The 24,819-nt window shown below is 40.1% G+C and overlaps 1 protein-coding gene across 1 annotated transcript; it reads left to right on the forward strand.

Annotated features, from left to right (window-relative positions):
- The first annotated feature begins 2,750 nt into the window (after nucleotides 1–2,750).
- NPY (neuropeptide Y) lies at nucleotides 2,751–10,545 on the forward strand. Its single transcript, XM_033193526.1, has 4 exons — nucleotides 2,751–3,004; nucleotides 3,975–4,162; nucleotides 8,211–8,291; nucleotides 10,343–10,545. Exons 2-4 carry the CDS (start codon nucleotides 3,975–3,977, stop codon nucleotides 10,365–10,367), a joined length of 294 nt encoding a protein of 97 aa, XP_033049417.1. The 5' UTR covers nucleotides 2,751–3,004; the 3' UTR covers nucleotides 10,368–10,545.
- The last annotated feature ends 14,274 nt before the right edge of the window (nucleotides 10,546–24,819 follow it).

The raw sequence follows: 24,819 nt of genomic DNA on the forward strand, positions 1-24,819 counted from the left end.
TATAAGGTGCAAAATACACTGGATAGCATTGGCAGAAATCAGATATTACAGAAAAAAAGATTAGTGAACTCAAAGACATTGCAATAGAGAGTATCCAAAATAAAATATAAAGGAAAAACTGAGCAAAATAGAAGCAAAAACAGATCACCAACAAACTATGGGCCAACATACACTCACCATCTGCCTCAGCCATTCTGGTTTTAAGTATTTTCCAAGAGAATTAAAGGTTTATGTTCATACAAAGACTTGAATATGAATGTCAAGGCAGCTTTATTCATAAAAGTTTCAAGTGAAAATAACCAAAAATTCATGAGCAGTAGAATTGATTAAAAATTTTGAAGTACATCATATAATGAAATACTGCCCAGCAATAAAAAAGAATAAACTATTGCTACATGTAACAATATGAGTGGATTCAAAAATAATGATGCTAAGTGAAAGAAGTCAGACAAAGAGTACCTACTGTGGAATTATATTTATGTGCAATTCTAGAAAATGCAAACAAATCTCTAGTGACAGAAAGCAGATCAATGGAGGAGGGGTGAGGAAGAGGCAAAAGGAAGGAATTACAAGGTACCTGTGGAAATTTGGGGAAGTGATGTATATCTTCATTTTCTTGGTTGCAGTGATGGCTTCCTGAGCATATAACATGCATGCATATGTGTAAGAATATATCCAACTGAATATTTTACACATTTGTAGCTTTGTATATATTCAATGGTATCTATTCATTGCCTCTGCTTTTTTACCTTAGGTTTGGTCATGAAACCACTGGGTTTCATGTGGTCTGGGTTCTATCTGAATCAAGCTGTGAACTTGCTATCAGTAAGACCTCCTAATTGCAAACCACATGGACCTTTACAAGTTATTTGACTTCTCTTGATCATTACCTTTTCTAGTCTCCACTGATTCACCTCCTTTTGAATCTCAACAAGCTCAATAGTATCTCAATGGTATCTTAACAAAGCTGTTACAAATAAATGACTTTGAAACAAAGCAGAGAAATGGCTCAGGAGCTAGGAGAATATACAGGACTGAGTTGCAAACAGTTGGTTTTGTTTGTATTTTGGCCAGGGGATGCGGCTTGGACTGGAGAGAAAGGAGATAAGAGTGTAAACACATGTAGGGCATATTACCCCCTGTTTTTAATTCTCTAAATCCTTAACCCTGAGAATAAGTTCTTATTCTTGAGTATCAACGACATTATCTTAAGCTAAATTAATCAAGCCTCCACAGTGTTCTCTCAACAGTGGTGTGGGCCTCCCTAGAAGTAATTTCTCCCAAATTCAATGATACCTTTTAAGTTCAGATTTTAATTGATATGAATCTGTGATACACTCTAAAATAAGATTATTTTATTGAAAAGTGGACTGTAACTTTCCTTTTATCTAGGAAGAGCTCTAAGTTAGAAGATGTTTTGCACTTTTACCAAAGGCTCTGTCATGTAAGCACCCGGAGCAACTCTGAAAGTCTTGATATTTGTGTCTCCAGCATGTTTGTGTAATACAGAAAGAGAAGCAGTTGTCAAGTGAAAAGGATGTTGGTCTCCAAAATTATAGTTTGATCCCACAAACACACAGACACATACACACAAAGGATGGTTTGCTTCACAGTTTTTTGATATTTAATTCAATGCTGTTGGAACAGCACAAAACTAAGTGTCAGCTTAACAGACTCACTTGTTCTTTTAGCATTAAAGTAACATGCAACTTAATGCTTTAATTTCCCAACATACCATTTTATTTAAAAAGATTCAGACTTTCATTTCATTTAGAAATAAAATGCCATTTTATTTAGAAAGATCCAGGAGCATTCATTCACGGAACTTTAAGATCTCAGTCCACTGCATAAAATCTTGATTTTGTAATAACAGTTTCTGTATCTTGCATATTCATTCAACAGGTTTAACGCGATGAGCAAATTAATGTTCATCGTTTTTAACAAGTTTCAACTTAATCAGAACCCACATTCTCAATTAACGTTAATTGAATGTACATAGGACTATACAAGGGTTAACAAATAAGAGAGAAACTGTTGCTCATTTAACTACCGTCACTTTGGACCAAAAAAAAAAAAAAAAAACATTTTAAAAATTGCGCTTAAAAGAGTCTCTAGAAGCTGGAAGCGTGGCTCTTTTTCAGCAAACTAGGGGAAAAGGTTTACCGTGTTCTCCCTTTGGGGAATTTTGAGTCGCCACACTCATGTCAAGACCGAGCCTGGCTCACTGCGTCTGGGCGAGTACTTGAGGAAGGCTGATGTCCTAGAAAAACCAGCTGAGGGAAGGGGCTGAAGCCCATGAAACCAGTTCTCAGCTCCGCACGGAGGGGTCCGGGGCAGCTTTGCGACCCTCTAGCTGGAGACTTCCGGCAGCTGCCTCCGACTTGTGCTAAGTGCAGGAAAAATCGGTGCGCCCAGTTGCCTCTCTCCAAAAGCGCGCAGCTGTGCCCAGTGAGGATGCCGCGCTGATCCTGGAGATGTCCCACCGCAAAGAGCATTCAGATGCTTCCTACTCCGGCGCCCAGTGGCTTGGTAAGTCCTGTTGGCAGGCGACAAGAATCGCCTGGGCTGCTCCTATCTCTGGCAGGACTAGACGGGGCGTAAAGGAAAGAAGAAAAGCAGGGATGGGGCACTGCCCGAGGGCAGACACTTGGGCTTTGGTGTTGTCCAGCGCGCTCTGAGCGCCCTGCCTCGCTCGCGCGGTCCCAGGCCCCGCTTCTTCGGGCAGTGCCTGGGGCGGGAGGGTTGGGGTGTGGGTGGCTCCCTAAGCCAACACTCGTGCGGCTGCGGTTCCAGCCCCCTCCCCCCGCCACTCGGGGGCGGGAAGTGGCGGGTAGGAGTCACCCAAACGTGATTGCCCGAGGCCCCTCCTGCTGCGGCGAGGAAGCTCCATAAAAGCCCGGTTGCGACCCGCTCTCTGCACCCCATCCGCTGGCTCTCACCCCTCGGAGACGCGCGCCCGACAGCAGAGTACTTGCCGCCCAGCCACGCCCGCGCGCCAGCCACCGTGAGTGCTACGACCCGTTTGACTAGGGGTGGGAGCGAAGGGGCGCCCATGAACTTGCTAGAGGCTCAGCCTCCGGCTCTGTGGAGCTCTGGGGCCCCGGGAGGGTAGCACCCCGTTCCCCAGCCGGGACTATGCCGGCTCGGCGCCCCGACGCGGACCAGCCCTCTTGGCGGCTAAATTCCACTTGTCTCTCTGCTCCGCTCTGATTGTCCACCGCCCTTCTCCCGGGCCCTTCCCGCTGGGCGGTTCTTCTGAGTTACCTTTTGGCAGATACGGAGGGAGAACCCGGGACCCCTATCCCAAGGCAGCTGGCGGTCGCCCTGCGGGTCACTGCCTTGAGGCCCAGAAAGCGGTGCGCGGTAGGAAGGTTTCCCTGGCAGCGCCATCGAGTGAGGAATCCCTGGCGCTCGGGAGCCCCGCGCCCTGCCATCTGCCTGGATTCTTGGGCTCCAAATCTCTTGGGAGTAATTCTGGCCCAGGAAGCAATTCTCTTTCCCCTTCCCCACCGCAGTCATCACCCTGAGGTGATCTCTACCGTCAGCGTTGATCCCCTGAAGCTAGGCAGACCAAAAGTAACAGAGAAGAAAGTTTTCTTCCCAGACAAGAGTTTCGGCAAGAGGGGAGAAAAGTGACCCAGCAGGAGGAACTTACAATTTGATTTTGAAAGTGTCTAAACTGGCGGGGCCCCCACCTTGCACCTCTCGCCGCGCGCTCCTTGGTCCCCGAGACTTGGAACGAAGTTGCGCGAAGTTTTCAGGTGGAGCAGAGGGGCAGGTCCGGGCCAGACGGCGCCCAGAGTCCGCGAGGTGGTGCTAGCCCTGCCTGGGTTCTCTCTGCGGGACTGAGACGAGAGCGGATTGGGGGTCGCGGGTGGTAGCAGAAGGAGGAGCGCGGGAGGCAGAGGAGGGAGGTGCTGCTCGCGGGTCCTCTGAATCCCCAAGCCCGTCCGTTGAGCCTTCTGTGCCCGCAGATGCTAGGTAGCAAGCGACTGGGGCTGTCCGGACTGACCCTCGCCCTGTCCCTGCTCGTGTGCCTGGGTGCGCTGGCCGAGGCGTACCCCTCCAAACCGGACAACCCGGGCGAGGACGCGCCAGCGGAGGACATGGCCAGATACTACTCGGCGCTGCGACACTACATCAACCTCATCACCAGGCAGAGGTGGGTGGGCCCGCGGGACCGATTCCAGGAGCGCCAGTGCCTGCACACCAGGAGATCCTGGTTAGGGGAAGGGATTGTTTCTTTTCCTTCGCTCTATCCCAGGGCAGGACAGTATCAGGCTCTTAGTCAGCTCTAGGTAAATGTTTGTGCGGGGCACACTGCACACAAAATGGATACCTTCCATTTTGTGCAACTACAGTCACAGAGTAGTGATCCCCAGATTCAGGTTCCCCAGGCTGGTAGGCGGGCAATCTCCTCTCACTCACCTCTTGTGGTTTGTTGTGGTTCTTACAGCAGTGGGGGCCTGTCCAGAAATCTCGAAAGTACCCAGTGAAAGGGGCAAGAATGCGCCAGAGAAATGCTGTAGGGAGAAAGGCTAGCAAGGTGTCTAGGAAAAACAGAACGACCACCAAAGAAAACCAAACCAAGTAGTAAACTGCAGGGTTGCCACAGACATTGTTAGACTTTCCAGCCTGCCTAGGGCAAATTGAATGACAGTAGTTAGAAAAAGACAAATAGAGCTATTTTGTTTTCTTCTGTACTGTGTTTTTCTGCAGTCTCAGTCTCATACTTGAAAATCCTAGTCCCAGTAATTAGAGATTTAGCCTGAAAACAGTTTATCTAAAATGCAGAGATTCCCCCTATTTTATAGCTGGCGAATTCTGAAAAGAAAGTGCCCACTTGGTATTTCATTAAGAAGAAACTTACATTGGTCCAGTAACTTTAGGATGAATCCACGGATTACATGGAATCTGAGAAGTTGTAAACTTTATTCTGAACATTCAGAAAGTCAAAATGAAATGCCACATTTTCACTCTCAACATTGACAATTAAGGGAAAAATCAAATCCAAACTGTTTTACAAATTACATAGGATTTAAATTTCATTTTCAAAATTAGTTGATCTTAGGTCTAAATCATTTCACATCTTATTTTAATTACTAAGATTAAATGATTTTAATCATTTGACCATATCTAAAGGATAAGCCCTTTAGAAGCATGAATGTTAGTTAACATGTTTAAATTATATGTTTAAAATATTGTGGGGTTTATTTATTTAGTCCATATTTTTACTTTTTACAAGTCAGGGAGTAGTTGGAAAGGATTCAAAAGGGAGAGAATCTGTACTTCTAAAATCAAGTTTGCTTTTTCCTGTTTCATCAAAAAGGTATTCAACATCCTAAAAAAGCTTTTGAAAAAGCTGCAATTTATATAGAATCTGAAAAACATGAAAATACCAGAATTAAATAGTGTTGGTTTGTGATCCCTTGAAATCTGATCATTTTAATTAGCAAAAAGCAATAATATTTTATATTCCATACTTCCCAGAAAGTTAATTGATTCAAATTCTTGCTATGCTATGCTGTCATGCAGATCAAAGAGAACTTGTACAAACAAAAAAATATTAACTGTTTTTTCTAGAAAAACCTTTGTTATTTAGTTATAGCATGATATACAGTAGAACTCAGTTTTCCAAAGATGATTGCTCTAAAGCTTTACAATTTTACAAAGCTCTAGCATTTTAAAATGTTTTCCTAGGCATTATCTCACTCAGTCTTTACCTCAAAGCTTTGAAGGGAGTATAATTATCTCCATTTCACAAATCATGAAGCTAAGGACATTTCATGAAAGCTATTTTTATAGGAATTATGGAATTGGGGGCCTCCTTTGAGTTTCTTTGGATGTTGTCACCACCATCAACAGGCGGTGTTATCTCCACCATGTTTGATGAGAAAAAAAAACATAAAGGAAAGGGAATTGGGTTTCATGGCAAGAGATTCAGCTTAGATGGGAATGAGCTGGTCTCTGAGGCAGAATTTCCTGTCTCACCTTTATGTAAACTCCTTCTTAGAAACCAGCAGAGGCTCTTAATGTACATCCGTCTTCTCCTTCCCACCACAGACACCGACTCCTATGTGTGTTTCTGAAAATTACAGGGTCATTTGTGGATGTGCTTTAATTTACTATAGATGTAATCTGATATCATTACCTTTCTTCCCCCCACCCCCACCCCCGTTCCCCCTACACTCAATTTGTGCTTATATTCTTGTTGCTGTGTATATACCCCTGGCTCATTGCTTCTGGAAGCTGCATTGCTTATTCTAGAGTGTGGGTCTCCTACAATTTACTTATATGGTCCCCTAAATCAGTGGTTCTCAACTGAGGGTGATTTTATGCTCCCCAGGTGTGATTTGGCAGTGTCTGGAGACATTTTTGGTTTTCACAACGGGAGGTGGGTGCTGCTGGTATCTAGATGTATAGATGCCAAGGAGGCTGCTAAATATCCTACCATGCCCAGGACAGCCCCCATTACAAAGACTAGGCAGTCCCGGAGAAACTCAGCCTTAGATTAGTGTTTCTCCTTTCTGGCTGCACATTAAAATCATCAGGGGAGCTTTTAAAGTACACTGATGCTGGGATCCACCCCTGACCAATTAAATCAGACCCTCTAGCATAGGGCCTGGGCTTTAGAGTGTGTTTTTCACACTCCCCAGGTGATTCTAATGTGCAGCCATGTTTGAGAATCTTTACTCTAAGGACTCAATCTTTGAAAGTTACAGCATTGTAGGGAGGAAGGATGATCCAGAATTAATTAAAGAAGGAAGAAGAGTGAACAATTCTGAACTGGATGCAAGATTATGACTGTGCAAATCCTCCTATTTCAGATTTAGGTTTTTTACTGGTAAATTGGAGAAAACAGTTGGCAGTTCTTTTACTCACTGGAGCACGATGAAGATAAATGAGTTACAGTTGTCCTAGAGTTTTACGATTAGTAAAACCAATGGATGGACAGAATAAATAAATATAAGCAGATGCCTGTAGTCTAATATGACAGCTCCAGAAAATCTTTGAGGAAATCTTACCTGATGGGAGTGGGACAGGGGGTTGCTTTGTTTTTGCTTCCCTTGAGTCTCAGCTAAAGAACAGTAATAGAAAATCTTTCCAAAAAATGTAGATATAATTTTGCTTGGCAATTAGAATATATCCTCTGTCAGCTATGTTCAGCTGTTAGACCTATTAACCAATCCACACCAGGCTAATTTATTTCTAAACAAAGTGGCGACTGGTGTCCAACACCTTTTCTGAGAAAGGGAAAAATGACCTCTTCAAAAGATGCAATTTGGTATAGACTTGTCTGACTCTTTTGTAGTGTCCTGGAGTGGGGAGCATATACTACCCTCGCAGATAAACGAAACCTTACCTGTGTGTATTGTCTCGCCCATATCCTGCTATAGGAGAAAAAAAAAAAAACAAGAACATTTCCATGAACCAGTTAGATTCCTTTAGACTTACAGGGAGGCTAAAATCACAACATCAGGAAAGGCTTTAGCATTTGGCACCTTAAATGAATATGAGAAATATAAGACCCAGGGTCTGTTGGTAACCAGAAGAATGGATACATTTCAACAGCAGTAATTTGCATGTGTGTATCACTTTGTCACTTTGAAAGCACTGGGACTCACATTTCACACTGGATGTTCACAAAGACTCTGATTTAAGCAGAGGGTATTTTACAAACGAGAAAATTGAGCTTCAAAGACACAGGTGGGTCTTACACGGCAATCTGCTGATTTTTTTCTAGGACTGTCTTTGAAATATCATCTGGTCTCCGTGTTAAGATTTAAACTGCTGTGTATCATCAGAACAATAGCCAATTAACTAATTGTGGAAACATTTACAATCATGCTTCCATGTTTTCAAATTTCCTGTCACCTAGTTATAAAAGTATGTATCTCTATACATATTATTTGTGGTTGTTTAAAAAGGCAGGAATTTGACTAGGAATTTTGGTTTGGTTTAAATAACCTCCTAGATTATTTATTGAGTATTTGAGCAAAATTTAAATATATATATATAAATAATTTAAAATAATATTTATGATCATGTTTCTGATAATATATGCTTTATACACCTAGATTGCTTGTTACAGATGAACAACTGACAATAATGTTTAGTTTTCATATCCCAAATAGGAGACTATCTTCCTTTTTCCTAAGGGTTTTATGCCTATTCCAAACTTGCTTTAAAAGACTTTTTTTTTTCCCCAGGTATGGCAAACGATCTAGCCCAGAGACACTGATTTCAGACCTCTTGATGAGAGAAAGCACAGAAAATGTTCCCAGAACTCGGTATGACAAGGCTTGTGACAAGGACATTGTTGCAGAGCTCAAGGTCCCCAGAGGAGGGAAGTCAGAGACAGGTGCCTGGTGGGAGGCATTGGGACAGGGACTTCTACACTAGGGGAGATTTCGGCAGAAATGAGGAAGAAGAAGCAGGCAGAGGAGACCTCTCTTTTCATGTACTCACTGTCAAATCTCTAAACGTCTGTGGAATAACATTTTCTAGCCCAGGTTATTTGGTGCTCCTTTGACAATTTTAAAAATAATTGACTTTTAACTTCGAAATTATATAGAATTTCTAACATTGTTGGAATCAGGGGAGCATAGAGTGAGTCCCTGGCTCTAAATTGAAATGACCAACTGTCCATCTCTGGCTGGGAAGATCTGTAGTTTTTATGTATGTGGAGCATCCAGATGTTCTAGAAAATGTCCCCCATGGTTTTTACTCCAACTTTCCCAGTTTTACATGAAGCTGTAGGTAAATTAGATGCTCCGGATTACTTTTTGACATATTTTAGTTCAACTTGTGTCACGTAGTGATTTATTACATTCAATGAATGCACGTTGAATGACAGTATTCTTAGGAGTTTATCTGTAGTCTCAGGACTTTCTTGCAGTTTGGGTCTGTCTTGGAAAGAGGTGCCCACCAATGTCTAAGTGTTAAACATTGAGCTAAGATTTTCTGGTGCCTCCTGGACAAGGAGTGCTGCTGAAGAGGAGCCAGGTCCTCTTTCATCTTCATAACCTCCTGGCTCTTCAGTCCTTGCTTCCTGTCTCTAACCACAGTAAGATCATAGTGCACAGGGTCCACCCATGTCTGTGGCAGCTTGGCTGCCTTAAACCCAGAGTTCTACAACATCAAGAACAAAGTTCCCCAGAAGAGGTCACTAGAACACTTGCTCAGTGAGTGTGACTGACATGTGGCTCTCCAAGTTCTCCCTAGAGACTCAGCAGGGTGACCCGCTGGGCCACCCACCTTCCCTTCTAACCTCCCTCAGTTCTCTTGTGAAATGGCCAGCCAGAACGAAGGGTGTTAATATAGAGTTGTGAGATTTGTTTTCTGTAAAGGGAATAATGATTTGAACTGAGATAAAACTCCAGTGCTTCTGTCCCTGGAGGAACCAGCCCAGACTTAAATAGCAAATGCAAGGGAAATAGGTAGAAAATTTGTAAGCATTGTCTTCTTTAATTAAAAATTATTATTATTATTATTCAGAGACAAGGTCTCCTTCTGTCACTCAGGCCAGAGTGCAGTGATGCAATCATAGCTCACTGCAGCCTCGAGCTCCTGGCCTCAAGAAATCCTCCCTCCTCAGCCTGCTGAAGTGCTAGGATTGCAGTTGTGAGCCACAACGCCTGGCCAGGGTTGTTTTTAATACTAAGCAGTAAATGTCTTTCCATGTTTCACTGACATGCATATGGTGTTTGCCACAGTAAAATGTTTAGGGTAGGCTATATCTACTTACTGTCAGAAAAATAACAACCCAGACCTACTTGGCTTTTGTCTTTGTTTTGTGGCCCAGTTAGTGCATGAAGTAAAATTAATTGCACCTTGACTGACAGACTCCATCATGTGCAGTTAGAAGAAGACAAAATTTGACAGTCTTGAAGTTGCCTATGAGTGCTATTTTATTAAAAAGATCTCATAGTCTAATAAGTAGCATCGTATTACATAATAAAGCTGGCAGGAAAAGGAAGCATATTTAGAGTTGAGGAACAATAACTTTCCTCTTACAGCTTCATGTGATTTCTGTAATTTTGATTTTCAAAAGATTGTGTTCTTCGGCTCCTTTGATAGATACAGAGCCTTTAAAATGCTCCCTCTGAGGTTTGCCCAAGACTCCTGTCAACATCGTGGAAAACTGCTCAGCTGGGGCTGTGCACATTGTGCCTCTGCCTCGCGTTCTGATATTCCACGTGGCTTCTTGTTTAGAATGCCAGCAGGAGACTTTCCTACAGTTCCCGTCATCTTTCACTTCAGAGCTAAATGTCTCACCCTTGCTGATACCTCAGGAAGTTGGGCAGCTTCCCTTACATGCTTTGCTTCTTATGTTTTACAGGCTTGAAGACCCTTCAATGTGGTGATGGGAAATGAAACTTGCTCTCTGGCCTTTTCCTATTTTCAGCCCATATTTCATCGTGTAAAATGAGTGTCCACCCATCCTACCAATGCATGCAGCCATTGTGCTGAATTCTGCAATGTTTTCCTTTGTCATCATTGTATATATGTGCGTTTAAATAAAGTATCATGCATTCAAAAGTGTATCCTCCTCAATGAAAAATCTATTACAAAAGTGATAAATATTAATAATATTATTATATCTATAGTGATAGATATTATTATATCTATAGTGATAGTGATATAATATAGTGATATTAATATCTATCACTATAGATATAATATTATTTTGTAATAATAAGTTTAATGAAAATAATTAGTCATTATAGTCTCCCTCAACTAGCAGATTCAGGGTTTGTTTCACTAATATTAAAACAGCGGCTGTGAAAGGTATGACGATATGATTATCATGATAACCAAGATCAGCTGTGTGTGTGTGTATGTGTGTAAAACATATAGATGCATTTGAAGATATTGATCAAAGGAATGCTAATTTGAGAAACTTTTCTGAGCTTTCCCCCCAGTCACATGGAACCCTTGCTAACCTTGTTAACCAGTGCTGTTAGCAGAAGGACTTTCTGACTAACTAGAGCTTTCTGTGAAATGTCCTTTATCCCTCTGTCTAATATGGCAGCCACTAGCCACATGTGGCTTTTGAGTCCCTGAATGTAAGTTAGTGCAAATAAAGAGATGAATTTTAAATTTTATTTAATTTTAATGAATTTTAACTTAAATGGCCATTAAGTCTCTAGTGGCTACCATATCAGACCGTTGAGGTCTACACATCTATTTTGGTCACTACTCTTAGAATTTGAGTCAGAAATACAATTAGTGGGATGATTATCTTTTCATACAACATGGGGCATGTCAATTAATTTAGCTGAAACTTATTAAACTTCCTCCTTTAAGTACCTATTTGCATGGGCTTATTTTAAAATTAATGTTATTATATTTTTACGTGTCATTTCTAAATCAAAGAAAATGAGTCTCATCCCATACTGGTACTTCATACCACACTGTAAAAAATATGCACAGATATGTTTATGTGACATCTTAAAGCTTTACAAAAAAAAATACATGAATAACAATATTCATCATGACCTAGGGAATCTTGTAGAATATACAATATTCTCTGCACATAAAAAATTACAACTTTTTTCAGGCAATGGAGTCAGTGTTGCTACAAAATGTAATTTCCTTTAATGAAACTAAGATAAAACTGTTCCACAATTTCCCTAAAATTTCCTTTATTTTTATTTCTTTATTATTGGAACTACCAATTTGTAAAGCATTTTTAAAATCTAAAAAAAGATAAGTAAGTAATAATTTATTACACAACATCAAAATTATTAACCTAGTGTATCTGGGAATTTTCTTTATTAAAATTACTAATACACAGAGAAAGTTACTCAAAAATCCATCTTTCAGCACAGATAGGCTGAGCACGCCTTACCACGCATATAGTCATATACCACTTCACAACGTTTTAGTCAGTGATGGCCCACACATATAGTAGTGTCTCATAAGATTACAATACTGAATTTTTACTGTAACATTTCTATGTTTAGATAGACACACACCTACCATTATGTCACTATTGCCTAGAGTATTCAGGACAGTCACTTGCTGTATAGGTTTGTAGCCTAGGGGCAATAGGCCATGTCATACAGTCTAGGAGTATAGAAAGCCACACCATCCAGGTCTGTGTAAGTACATTCATTCTATGATGTATGCCCAACAACAAGATCACCTAACAATGCATTTCTCAGAAAGTACCCCTGTTGATAATGGATGCATGACTGTAGAACTCTTCATTACATGGAGTGGAGCAAACAGGAATAATGCCTATGAACCATTCAGAGAGAATCCAGGAATTTTATTTTAAACAAAAATTTTAACCTCTTACCTCATCAAACCTAAATACCTAGAAGATTTAGCATTAAACAACCCGCATTTTACTTATACTCAACCCAGACCTTGATCCCTTTGTTTCTTCACTTCATCTTATTAGAAGGAGGACTTAACCTTCACACCGTGTGGGCCCCATGAACCTGACTCAGTGACTTTCAAGCTCTCTGAGCTTCAAGTTCACTACACGGCTGAGTTCTCACCCATGAGATGGGGATAATTATTCCTGCCTAAATTTCCACGTATACCTTTACGGGAATCAAAATTCAGGTTAAGATAATGTTACAAGTAATAGAAAAGAGGTGGGTAAAAATGGAGTATTTGATGACTCCTGTATTGAATTCTAAATCCCTAATGAACCAGAATTAGCTTTCAGAAATAAAATGATAACAAACTTTTAAAAAGTTGCAAAACTGCATTTTAAGAGATTATAGTAATATTTCTCAAACATTTTCAATTTTAGGATGGGAGTAGGTTTGAAATAGGTTTAAATAGGTTTTAGAAAATGTTTAAAGGCACCGGATCGCTCCGCTGTCATTGCAAATAATAATAATAATAATGCTTACTAGAGTTATAGTAAGAACAATTTAGCCTTCATTAATGAGATCCCTATGAGCAACACAATCATTATCAAGTAAATCCATCGGCACTTATTAAGGCCTCCTCTGACCCTTGCTCTAATCCATCATCTATGGGTATCACTTGTGCATAATTTTTTGCAGGTGTCATCATGTTTTTATTCTGATTCCTGCAACGCCCAAGACATAGTCAAGCAGATGGTTAGTGCCTCAGTTTTCACAGAAAGGCCTATAGGAAGTAAGTGACTTATCCTACCTCATTCAAGTTACTGGGACTAGAGAGCAGCTCCTCTTTATTTTCAAAAACTTTGCAAAACCTTTGCAAAAAGTTTTCAAAAACTTTGCCCTGCTTGACAATGTCTTCCAGAAGTGAGTGCAAGTGGAGACCAGGTTGTGCATGGTCTAGTTAAGAGCATAACTCTGGTGTATCACGCTGAAGACAAATTAGAGTGTAATGAAATACTATACAAATTGTGTGAGAAGTATTGAGAAAAGGAAATTAGTGTGGGCCAGCTAGTTGAAAAATGCTTACTAGTGAATGTGGATTGAGCTGAGAATAGGAGGTTTTGGGTCTGGGCTAAACTGTGTGGATTAGCACAGTTTGTGAAGGGAACCTTCAGAGCTCTACTTGACAGGAACAGAGAGAGAGTGGCAGAGGCTAGACTGAAGAACTAGGTCTAAGAATGGCCAAATTCATTCATTCACTTAACATATTTTCATCACCTAATATGTATTGGACTTTGTACTAAGCACTGAGGATACAAAGATTAGTTTCTCAGGGAATTTACTATCTAATGAGGGAGGCAAATAATTACAGTGCATTGTTGGAAGTGCTGAGATGTGTCAGAGGTTTGAGAAGTAGTTAGGTGCTAGAACCTTCCCATCCATCATGCTTCCGTTTGCAGTTTCCTGACAAGGGAGCTGTACATAGAAGAGTCAATTGCCAACTAGGAAACAGAGCCAGGTGAACAAGCATCCAATGAGGCCCAAATGTAGGGCTGCCTGGTAAGCTGAGTCAGGGTGCCTGGCTGCAGCTCAAGCCTCTAGAGCACCTGTGTTTCCAAACCAAATCTCAGCAGCCTAGTGAAGAGTGACAGGAAAAGTAAGGTTTCTGGGGAAGATTCCCAAATCCACTTACCCAAATAGCCACATAGATCAGAAGGGCCAGCCTGTCACATCTAGCAGCAGATGGAAGAAGAGAAGGGCCACTTGTGACTGCTCGTTACCTTTCAACTGTGTCCCTGCCTGTTAAGGCAATGTGGTCTAATGAATCAGTCAGAATAGCAACTGTCTCCTATGCAGAGGGAGACAGGAAAAGAGAAAGAACAGAGGCCAGAGGTCTCTATGGGTTAAGGCTAAAATGTGAACATCCCACAGACCCTTCAAATTCAATATGTTGGCTGGGCACGGTGGCTCACGGCTGTAATCCCAGCACTGCGGGAGGCTGAGGCAGGCGGATCACCTGAGGTCAGGTGTTCGAGACCAGCCTGGCCAACATGATGAAACCCTCTCTCTACTAAAAATACAAAAATTACCTGGGCATGGTGGCACATGCCTGTAGTCCAAGGTACTCAGGAGGCTGAAATAGAATTGCTTGAACCCAGGAGGCGAAGGTTGCAGTGAGCCAAGATCACACCATTGCACCCCAGGCTGGGTGACAGAGTGAGACCCTGTCTCGAAAACAAACAAACAAAAAAATTCAGTACGTCCAAAATTGGTATTTCCTATTTCAGGGGTAGCAATATCTCCCTCCCTAACAAGAAGTGGACTGTGGTTTTACTGGGGTAGTGAAGGACACTCACCCCAGGCTGGGGAGAGTGCAGGAGTAGAACAGACTTCCTAGGACAACTGACTGATGGTTGAGCTGAGGTTGTGAAGGATGAGCAGCAATTGCTAAATGAAGAATGCCAGATAGGAGGAAGAGAACATGCAGATATGGCACAGTAATGCATATTTTGATTACTTTTTAATTATTTGTGATTCCCATGCTTTGAATTTGATAGTGGTAGGCCTGGACAACTGGGTTATGTTCTAAAGGAAAAATCTTGTAAGGGATAAAATCAAGTCTCACAGTCATCCCGAACTTTTTTCCCAGGCATTCCTTATTTTCTTTCTTTTTCTTAAGAACAAAACAAAACAAAACAAAATCCCATCTGCTCTTCCTACAGACTTGACTCCAGGGCATACTGAGGCCTCTCTATGAATATTTTTCTTTCAGCCAAATTACGATTAGACTTCTCAGCCTGAGATCTCTTAACCACAATCTTATGGACAAATTGACAAATTCAGAGAATAAATGTTGTAGGGGTAGTTCCACACCCAGGGTCAGGAAGGCAAGGAGTCACTATTTCTTTGGGATATTTTATCTTCTATCCTCTTTCTCCTGTCTAGACAAGGGTCAGAACAGAAAAACAGATTTAGAGAGAAGGAAAAAACACCTTCTGATGGTTTGCACACCATCATGTGATGCTTCCCATTAGGTGAAGTAAAGATGGCAGATGCAACTGCTCAATATTGGTAGATGGGTGCAAAAGTAACTGTGGTTTTTGCCATTGAAAGTAATGGCAAAACCAATTTCTTTTGCACCAACTTAACACACCTATGTGCAGGTCCCATATGTGCTACTGATGACAGGAAGGTAGTAAACATGATGGCAGTTAATTATCTCCTCTCTTTCTAATACACAAACATTATGCTTATATGGTTACATATTAATATGTATACAAGAGAAAATTGTTCTTTTCTCCTCCATGCAATACATTGGAATCATTTACAATGTCATCAAAACTAAACAAATACCTTTTCTATCATCATAAAGGAAAACAGCCTTTTGAATGAGGTGTTTCAGTGGGATATTCTTTTATCATGGTTCCGGGTAGGAGGAGTGTAATATTGTCACAACTAAATTATTGCCTTTTCTTCTGCCTATTAGAAAAATTAGCACAGTGTGAAATCACACAGAATCTTTTTCTCTTTTTAAAATCAGAATGGAATAACATATAATTAATCATATGTGTCATCTGGGCTCATTCTTTTTTAATGTGCTAAGTAATAGCTATCAATTTAAACTCATTCTAATTGAAGCTGCAGTATTCAAATGCTTTGCAATTATGGGAAGGGTGGTATGGATATGTTGATACTGCTCTTGTTGCCTGACACATAGGAGGTTCTCAACGAGAGCTAGTTCAGTCTGAAGTTGATTGTAAAGACTGAGAATGATCCCAGAGGAGCCAGAACAAGTGCAATGTTTGTTGAACAGCCTCACAAAGGTTTTTTGTGGTTCTTTCAGGAGGTACAGGTAGCATTTATGCAGGGTCTTGACAAAAATACGAGTTTATTTAACCATAGCTTCATGGATCTCTGAAAGTTACTGGTTGAATACACAGTTCTTTTCTGTCATCTTAGAAGTTTGATTTACCTGGCATTACCTTTAATATCAAGTTCTTAAAAAAAATTCTTTTTCCAAAAAGTCTTGAATATTGAAGTACCAAAATTCTGTGAAATGTTTTTTCGATCACTGATAATTTTTTTGTGGCTTTGAATTTGGTGATGATTTTGGAGTTTTCACCAATTATTACCACTCATATTGCATACTAATGTATTGGCTCTATTTGGGGGGTATATTTTACAACTGTTTATGTCCTTGGGTAAACTATTTTGATATTTAAACATAAAGAATTTGTTTTTTTTTTTCAAACTGTTTTATCTATAAGACATGGATTCCTTTGATTCCCAATGTATTCCTAATTTCAGAATTCTTTGCTTTTCCAGGAGTTAATTGAATTTTAAACTTGATTTGTTCAGTGTATTTATCTGAAATTTGACTTCACTCATTATTTTGGCCGCTTTGCTGTGGTATTATGAAGCAATTTAAGTTGAAATGAGAATCTTTCTATAGAATATAAAAGTCACATTTTACCCTTTCTTCTCACTAAATAACACCTTACTATTTGGGAATTATCTATTAGAGAGAATAACATCATTCAAATAAGTTTTCAATTAAAGGTTGCCTAGAATAATTTGAATTTTATTTATTCTAATACCTGTGTCTTTTCTGTCGCTGCCAAGTCTTTTCAAACCAGAACGGCGTACTGAATTAACTGGTCTGTGAAATTTAACACAAGAATAAGCAATGTTGGCAGAACATATTTAATATAGTCACCCTTTCTAACAGGCTGGATTATTGATCAGGTTAAAATGGAGCCAGCTGATCTCTAATGGGTTTCTAGAGTCCCAAGGATGTTATCAATTTCTGAAATATTCATTGAATAGTCTCTCTGTGACTGGTACTCTGCTGGGTTCTAGGGGTGACATAAGATGAGTGAGACAGTTCCCCTGCTCTTAAAGACCTAACAATTTATAAAGGAGATAGACACATGTTTAAGGAACTATAATGTGAGGCAGATCATGATCAATGTTTAAATAGAAGCATAAAGTAAGTGCTATGGGAGAACAAGGGAGGCTGAAATAATTTCCACCAGTGTATGTGAGGAATGGGAAGTGTCATTTGAATTGGACCTTGGTGGATGGCAGTTGTTTTAAATAGCCTGCTCTTTATTTTTGTGGATGTCAAGGTCATTATTAACAACATCATATTCCTAGAAAAATGGCTGTGTGGTGCTTAATCAAGCTCCAACAGGGATTCTGAAATCACTGTCTGGGGAAGTGGTGATGGACCATGCATCTCAGAGTAAGCATCTGTTGTCTGAGTTGATATGTGTGGGTGGTGGGATGAGAGAATAAGGACCGTGGAGGGGATATGACAGTATCTGATCCTATTTTGCTGCTTATACCTCCACCTTGAACATCGGGGGCTCATTTTGGGCAACAGTAAGAGGAGAGCACATGATCAGAGCTAAAAATAACATGTTTTTGAAAGATGTGTTTTCTAGGCATGGGATATGGCACATTGGGGTCTAAGGAATAAAATGTAACAGAGAGGAAATGCTTATTTTCTCTCCCCACACAGACCCCAGAGCTATTTATCCCCAGGGGCTCAGGTGACTGTCAGAGATCAAGTTTGTGCCCAGCTGTACAACAGGAGGAACTTTGGTTCCTGGCAGAGCTGGGTTCTGATGAAGTAGCAGTGGCTGAGGCAGGCAGATCAGTTTTGGGGTGTTGGACTGGCGAGGTGACCAACCATTCTGGTTGTCCCAGGACTGTCCTAGGCTTAGCATTGTAAGTCTTACATCCTGAGAAATCTCTCTGTTTCAGGCAAACCTGGACAAGTTGGTCACCCAACTTGAGAAACAAACTGCCCTTTATGATCTTGTTTTAAGGGAAAACATGCTTGAGTGTCAAGCTGCTTACAAGTGGGCATCTCAACCAGCAGTTAGCATTTACACACCTGAATATAAATTTTCAACTGCATGCTATTTTCCTAAGTGACCTTATAGTACATTATTCCAGTTAGATAATTGTAAAAGGTAATGTAAAAATATTCCCATGATGGAGAAACATCAGCTGTGAAGACATTAAGAACGTCTTATAATTTCTAGACCAGCCACTTTCGTATTGTAACATTATAAATACATTGGTTCTATGAATGCATAAATATTTAATTTCAAGGATAATTAACTCTTCATAAGAAAAATGTTTTCTGCTTGAAATCCTAAATAGCTATTTGCCTTCTGAAGTTACAAGTAAGTTTTGCAGGTTTTGTTTGGTGATAAGAAATAGGGTAATAAGAAAGGGAACTAACATTTATTTAGAAGCTAGTATAAATTGGCCCTTTATTTAATTATTTTAATTATCACTCAAACCATGAGAGGCGGATACAATGGCCACATTTTACAGATGAGGAAACTGAGGCACAGAAAGGTGAAGTGAAACAAGACAACAAACGTGGTGGTTGGCGGGGCTGGAACTTTAACCCAGGCCACTCTGACTATATACCAGTGTTCCTTGAGTTATATCTTTTTACCCACAGGTATTTTAAATAATTGTGTGACATAATGCACTATGATCACAAGGGAGAGGCAGCACCGAGAATTGCTAAGATGTAGCCTTTGGTGTCAGAAAGACCTGGGATCCTTATTATCATGTACCAACCCTCCTTAGTATCAAAAATGCATTTCATCTAGAAGTCTAGCGTGTCTAATACTCATAACAGCTATGCTAGCTTTAAAAAAAATTGATATTTACCTATTTCTTTTATCTATTCACCTTCAACCTTTAGGAGCCATTAAGTTCTAGTTGTATCTTGTGTAAAACAATATAGCTATTTGAAAAATGTAAACAAAAAGTTATCTTAACTAGTAAATTTAGACTATTTACATTTATTATGATTACTGAATAGATATTGATCTATTTCTACACCTTATTTTGTTCTTTCTCTTTGCCATGGTTTTTTTTCTTCTTTGTTTTTCTTTTTCTTGCCTTCTAATGAATAAATCAAATTTCCTAATTCCTCTTCATATCTCAGCTAGTTTGGATGCTATATTTTCTACCTAAACAAAGTAAGGACATTAAAATCTGTTCAACTACAATGACCCACCCTAGACATTTTGTTTGTTTGCCGTCCCAAGCTACAAAGGCATTATTTTTTGAATGTATAGTCAATGTTTATTTATATTTACACATGTTTACCAATGTTTTGTTGTTTGTTGTTCATTATTACTTCTTTCAATGTATTCCTTCTTTCTGGGTTCAAATTCCTTCTTCCTGGAGTACATCCTCCAGTAGTTCTTCAAGATAAGGTCTTTAAATGCTAAACTTTTTTAGTCATTTCTGCAAATATATGTTTTTCAACCTGACTCTTGAATGACACTTTAGCTGCATATAGTGTTCTACACCTCCAATTTTCTGTTAACACTCTGAAGCTAGTATTTCAATGACTCCCAGACTCCATTGTTGATCTTGAGAGGTCTAGCGTCATTCATAACTGGTTTTCTATCTTTTTTATCTTTCTACTATGGTTGCTTTTCATCTTTTCCTCTATGGTTGATTTTAAGAATTTATCTTCGTCTTGGTGGCCTGAATTTCAGAATGATAATGTGTTAGGATGTGGGATTTCTTTTTACTATCCTTGTAGGGATTTATTGTGATTTTAAATATATGAATTTATGCCTTTTATCTATTCACAGCCACCTCTTTAAATGTCTCTCTCTTACGTTCTATATTCTTTTGTTCTTTAAATTCTATTGAGTAAACTTTCTTATTCTATGTTCCAAATCTTTTAATCTCTATTTCCCATCTATTTTTTAAAATCTATGCTACATGTTGAATAATTTATTCGAATCTTTCTTCTAGTTTCTGAATTTCTCTTCAGCAGGTCCTTGAGCCCTTTCTACCTCAGTATGGTAAGTGTACCCACCTATCTTGCTTGTTCTGCTTCCCTGTGGAAACTCCATATAACTTGGATTGTGGGAGTGTTCCTTCAGAGCAGCTTTGTGTTTGTATTTGCCAAGTGTGCCAGGGGAATCACCAACCGTCTCATATTAATTTCTTGGCTTGGTGACTTTTGGATTATAGGGGTAATAGAATCTAACTCCCAAACCACCATGATGTACAACTAGGGTTTTAGTTCCCTATGAAGACACCCTCCCCACTTTCATAGCACAGGCATGGACAGGCAAGCTAAGCCATGGACATAGTTTTTTCTAGTCCATCCTTTCATTATTTGTTATATGTGTAATAAACCGCCATTTGAGGGCTATTTGTACTTACGCTGAAAGATCAGTTCCACCTTCCCATTTTGCTTGGGCCGGAGGCCTAATTTATCACCCTCATGTAAGCATTAAAATCTAAGTTTCTAGTTTACTTGAACTTATTCCTGGTACAATCTTAGAAAGGCTGAAGCATGAGCACAGTTGCTCAGATCTTTGAGTTTTTAGTTTTAATTTTAATTTCTGGTACTGTTATTATTTTTGTGAGCTATATTTTACACTTTTCAACATTGTGTATTTTATTCAGCATTTCTAATTTGTTTGCATCATCTTAGTTCTTGAATTTTACTCAACTGGATCTCACAGTCACAGATTCTCCACTCATTACTATCCTGTGTGTCCACAAAATGTCAGTCGTTCCTTGTGTCTCCTGCATATACACGAGACAGTTACACAACTGTATTCAGGCAAATGTATCAGTAAGGCTGCCATCAAAGAGAAAGGAAGATGCACATAAATTTATACCATAAATAGTGAAGGAAACCACAGAATAGTGAGAAAATCAGCTCCTATCAAAGAAATATGGAATAGAAGAAAGAATAGGAACTTTCTTATAACAGGAGTTATATTCTTGCTCCATCACTTACTACTCGGATGATCTCAGCCAAGTCACATTCTCTCTCTCCCTTAGTTTCAGCTTCTGAAAACATGAAGAATACAACCTTGTACAACTGCTAGAATTAAATGAGGAAATGAATAAGGTACTTGACAAAATACCTGGCATATAGTGAGTGCTCACTAAATTGTTGTTCTCTCCCTCCACTAAGACATAGCAAATAGGTGAGTATGTTGTCATACCATTAATTAGGGATGGTTTTACAAAAAGGGATTTCAATAGCTCATTTAGTTACAGCATCAACCTGGCCTTTAGAAATCTAGAGTACTACAGATTCAGTAGGGAAAGAAAGGGCTAATAAAGATGAAAACGCTGACTTATCCGTCACTCACAGCATCTACCACATTGATGACCTACAGCATCTACCACATTGATGACCTACAGCCTCTGAGTCCCAGATTACGGGATCTCTCTAACAAAGTTGGCAATTAATATCTTTGAAAGATCTGAATGGGGTCATGGGTTTAAATTCCTGTTGCATCTGTTCTTATCAAGGAGAAACGACTTCGGTGTAACTGTTTACCTATGCATAACTGTAGAATGTTTCCCCATTGATCCTCCCACATCTCAGCTACTAAAGGGTGAGGGGAGGCAGTAAGTGGGAAAGACAGCCACTTCCCAGGCCACTTCTTCATAGTGCCAAAATCGATGTCAGTGTTCCACAAGGATCAATAGATAGAAGGAACTTTAAAAATCATTAACTTGTTGGAAATTGTCAAACCTTGTTCCTGGTATCAGTCCCTAGCAGCCTTGGTTGATAGTTTTTCATAATAGAATGATGAATAATAATTACATCCTGAAAGATTACAATGCAGTTGCTCTAGAGGAACAACTTATACTAGAGAACTAAAAATTGTCTTCTACATTGTTAACATGACATTTTCTAAGATTGGGATTTGCTGGAATGTTAAAGGTGGACGTTTATTTCATTTATAGTACAGACATTTATTTGTGGTTCATACCATATCTCAAAAAAATTTTTTTGAAAGCAACTTTCCTTGGGATTAAGTTGTCATGGTCTATAGCACTGCAGGATGACTAGAGTTAACAATAATATATAGTTTCAAATTGCTAGAAGGAGGATATCGAATGTTCTTAATACAAAGGAATGATAAATGTTTGAGATGATGGATATGCTAATTACCCTGATTTGATCACTATCTATTATATGTATTGAAAAAAGTAACTTTTTTTATTCCGACCTTGTGGAACTGAATTTTCTTGCAAGGTACCTTTCACACTGATGGTGAGAAGAGTTAAACTTACCAATTAAATGTAACTCAACCTCCTCTGACTCATTTTAGGTATATAATCAATTTAAATTTCAAACTCTATGTCTGGATTGTTTCTCTCCTTCAAAAGTTTCCCTTCCTTTTTCCAACATATAATCTAAGTGCAAGGAGAAGCACTTAGATTCTGGTGCTGGGGGAAGGACTTTTGACCTAAGCGTTGCCCTCCAGGGACTTCTTACCCCCAAAGAAGCAGCAATTTATTGCCACTCGTGTCTGGGCAGCAGTAGCCTCTGCCCTCACTCTACCCACTGTTGAAGTGCTTTTAGCTGTGATCCCTTCTCTCAGGGTGGTCCAAACACAATGTGTCCTGTCTAACTCGGCCTTCACATTGCCTCTCATTACGCTGTTGGTCCACCAATCTCTGACTATGAATCACATCCATCTAAGAGGTTGAACACCTACTCTCAGTCCTCAGCTAGAGGGACAGTGTGCCCTTCAACTGAGCACATGTGTCCCAGCCAGCACTCTGAGCTACCTCCCCTTCCGTACACACAGGAAAGCAGAGGGAATTGTCTTATCCTTCTGTCCAGCTAAATATTCCATAGTGCCATTTGTTTCCTACTCTAGACCCCTGTGTTGGAGAAGAGCATCCTACAAACCCCTTCCCCTTTTCTGGGTTTTCTATATTCTCACTTCTCCTCCATTCCCCATACATACTTAGCTAACCCCAAGGAGCAGCAGCATTTGAACCATAGTCTTATCATGTCTATATTTTGTTTTCTGTCTGGCAAAAGGGCCTCTACTTGTCCTTTCCACTGATACCTCTATACCATATCTCCTCTTTTTTCCCGCCTTCTTTGTTCTGGGCAGTAATCACCTTCTCCTTTCCTAGAACCATAAAACAGCATTAATGGTGGAGGGGGCATTCAAAACTAAATTGCTGAGAAGAGATATGCCTAACGAGGTATTTCAATGACATCATCTCTGTTACATACTCAAGGACAAGCCAAAGTAAAACATGTAAAAACAGCAGTAGTACAGGGAAGACAGCGTGTCTAGTAGCAGCTGCTCAGCTCAGCCTTGCAGCTCACGTGTTTCAGGAGAGCCTCCTGGGACCCCAGTGGCTGGTGGTGTGAGGCCCATGGGGCAGTGAGATCTTGGTCTCATTTTTGCACCATCTCCAGTACAAGTTCCTCTAGTCCCAGAGCTTTGACAAAATTTCTGTTTTAGGTAATGCTGAGATTTTCGTGTCATTGGTCACTCCAGTCACCTTGCGAAGTGAAACACTAATCCAATCTTCACATTTCAGAGGTGAGGAGGCTGAGGACAGCAAAGTTAAGTATCTGTACAAGAGCAGGGACTCAAATTCAATTCTTTTGACTCCAAGTCCGGTGCTCTGTATGATTAATGCTTCACAGGTAGAGCAGTAAAATAACATGAACGGGGTGAGGAGGGGGCAAGTGGGAAGGCTCTCTCCAAAATATCTTTCTAATTCACCTGCTTCATACTTCAACACCATATGGTCCTGTTAAAATGCAGATAACATATACCTGGGTGGGGGTAGAGGGCAGTTTATTCATCATTGTTGAACATTAATAGCTTGGTGTGAATAGTTTATGAGTCCCTTTCCCAGGGACAGCCATCTGAGAGCAGATTTTAATGCATAGACACAGATAAAGCAGGACATGGGTCCTTCCCAGGGAGGGATCTTGGCTGGGGAGTCTGGGTGTTTGGGGTGGAACAACAGAGAATGAGCACGGGCGAGGGCAGAGTGGAGCTGGGGAGAAGATTGAGAAAGGGGAGGTAGGGGGACTCCAGAGACAAACCAGACCTGCAGCGGCCATGGGCTATTGCTGGTGCTGGACTGAGGCATGGGTTTCCTGGCCTCTGTAAGCCTCAATTCTTCATAATCATTTCTGCCTCTCGTAAGACTCAAGCAAGTTGGTGATCTGAAAGTATTCTGTAAGCACTAATGTACCATACAAATGATAGCCATTATGGCTATTGATGTTGTTATTATTACTGAAGACCACAGGAATAATTTTACAATATATTTTTTGATTTATTGCAAAATGTCCTTGTAATCTGTAAACGTTTTCATTTGCTGTATGTTTTAAAAAAGTGACAAAAGGACATACTAGTTCATTGACTATATAAGGTTTTCTTTGTTAAAAAAATAAAAAGTGACTATATTTTCTCCATTGATTTGAATAACATATTTTGAGACTTTGGTAAAAACATAATTCTGCAGCCTTTTTTCCTTGCTATTTGGCTTATAGGAGAAATAAAATGTTACCTGCATGTGACACGAGAGATTTACATGAAAGACTAAGTACCAAAGCTAATCAATGCACCCAAAAGTTGTTGAGTTTTCAGCTCACGGGTAAGCTGAGTAGCAGGAGGAAAGGTGAAGAGCT

The sequence above is a fragment of the Trachypithecus francoisi genome, unplaced genomic scaffold, assembly GCF_009764315.1.
Source record: "Trachypithecus francoisi isolate TF-2019V2 unplaced genomic scaffold, Tfra_2.0 Lachesis_group4, whole genome shotgun sequence".
In the NCBI taxonomy this organism is placed as follows: Eukaryota; Metazoa; Chordata; class Mammalia; order Primates; family Cercopithecidae; genus Trachypithecus; species Trachypithecus francoisi.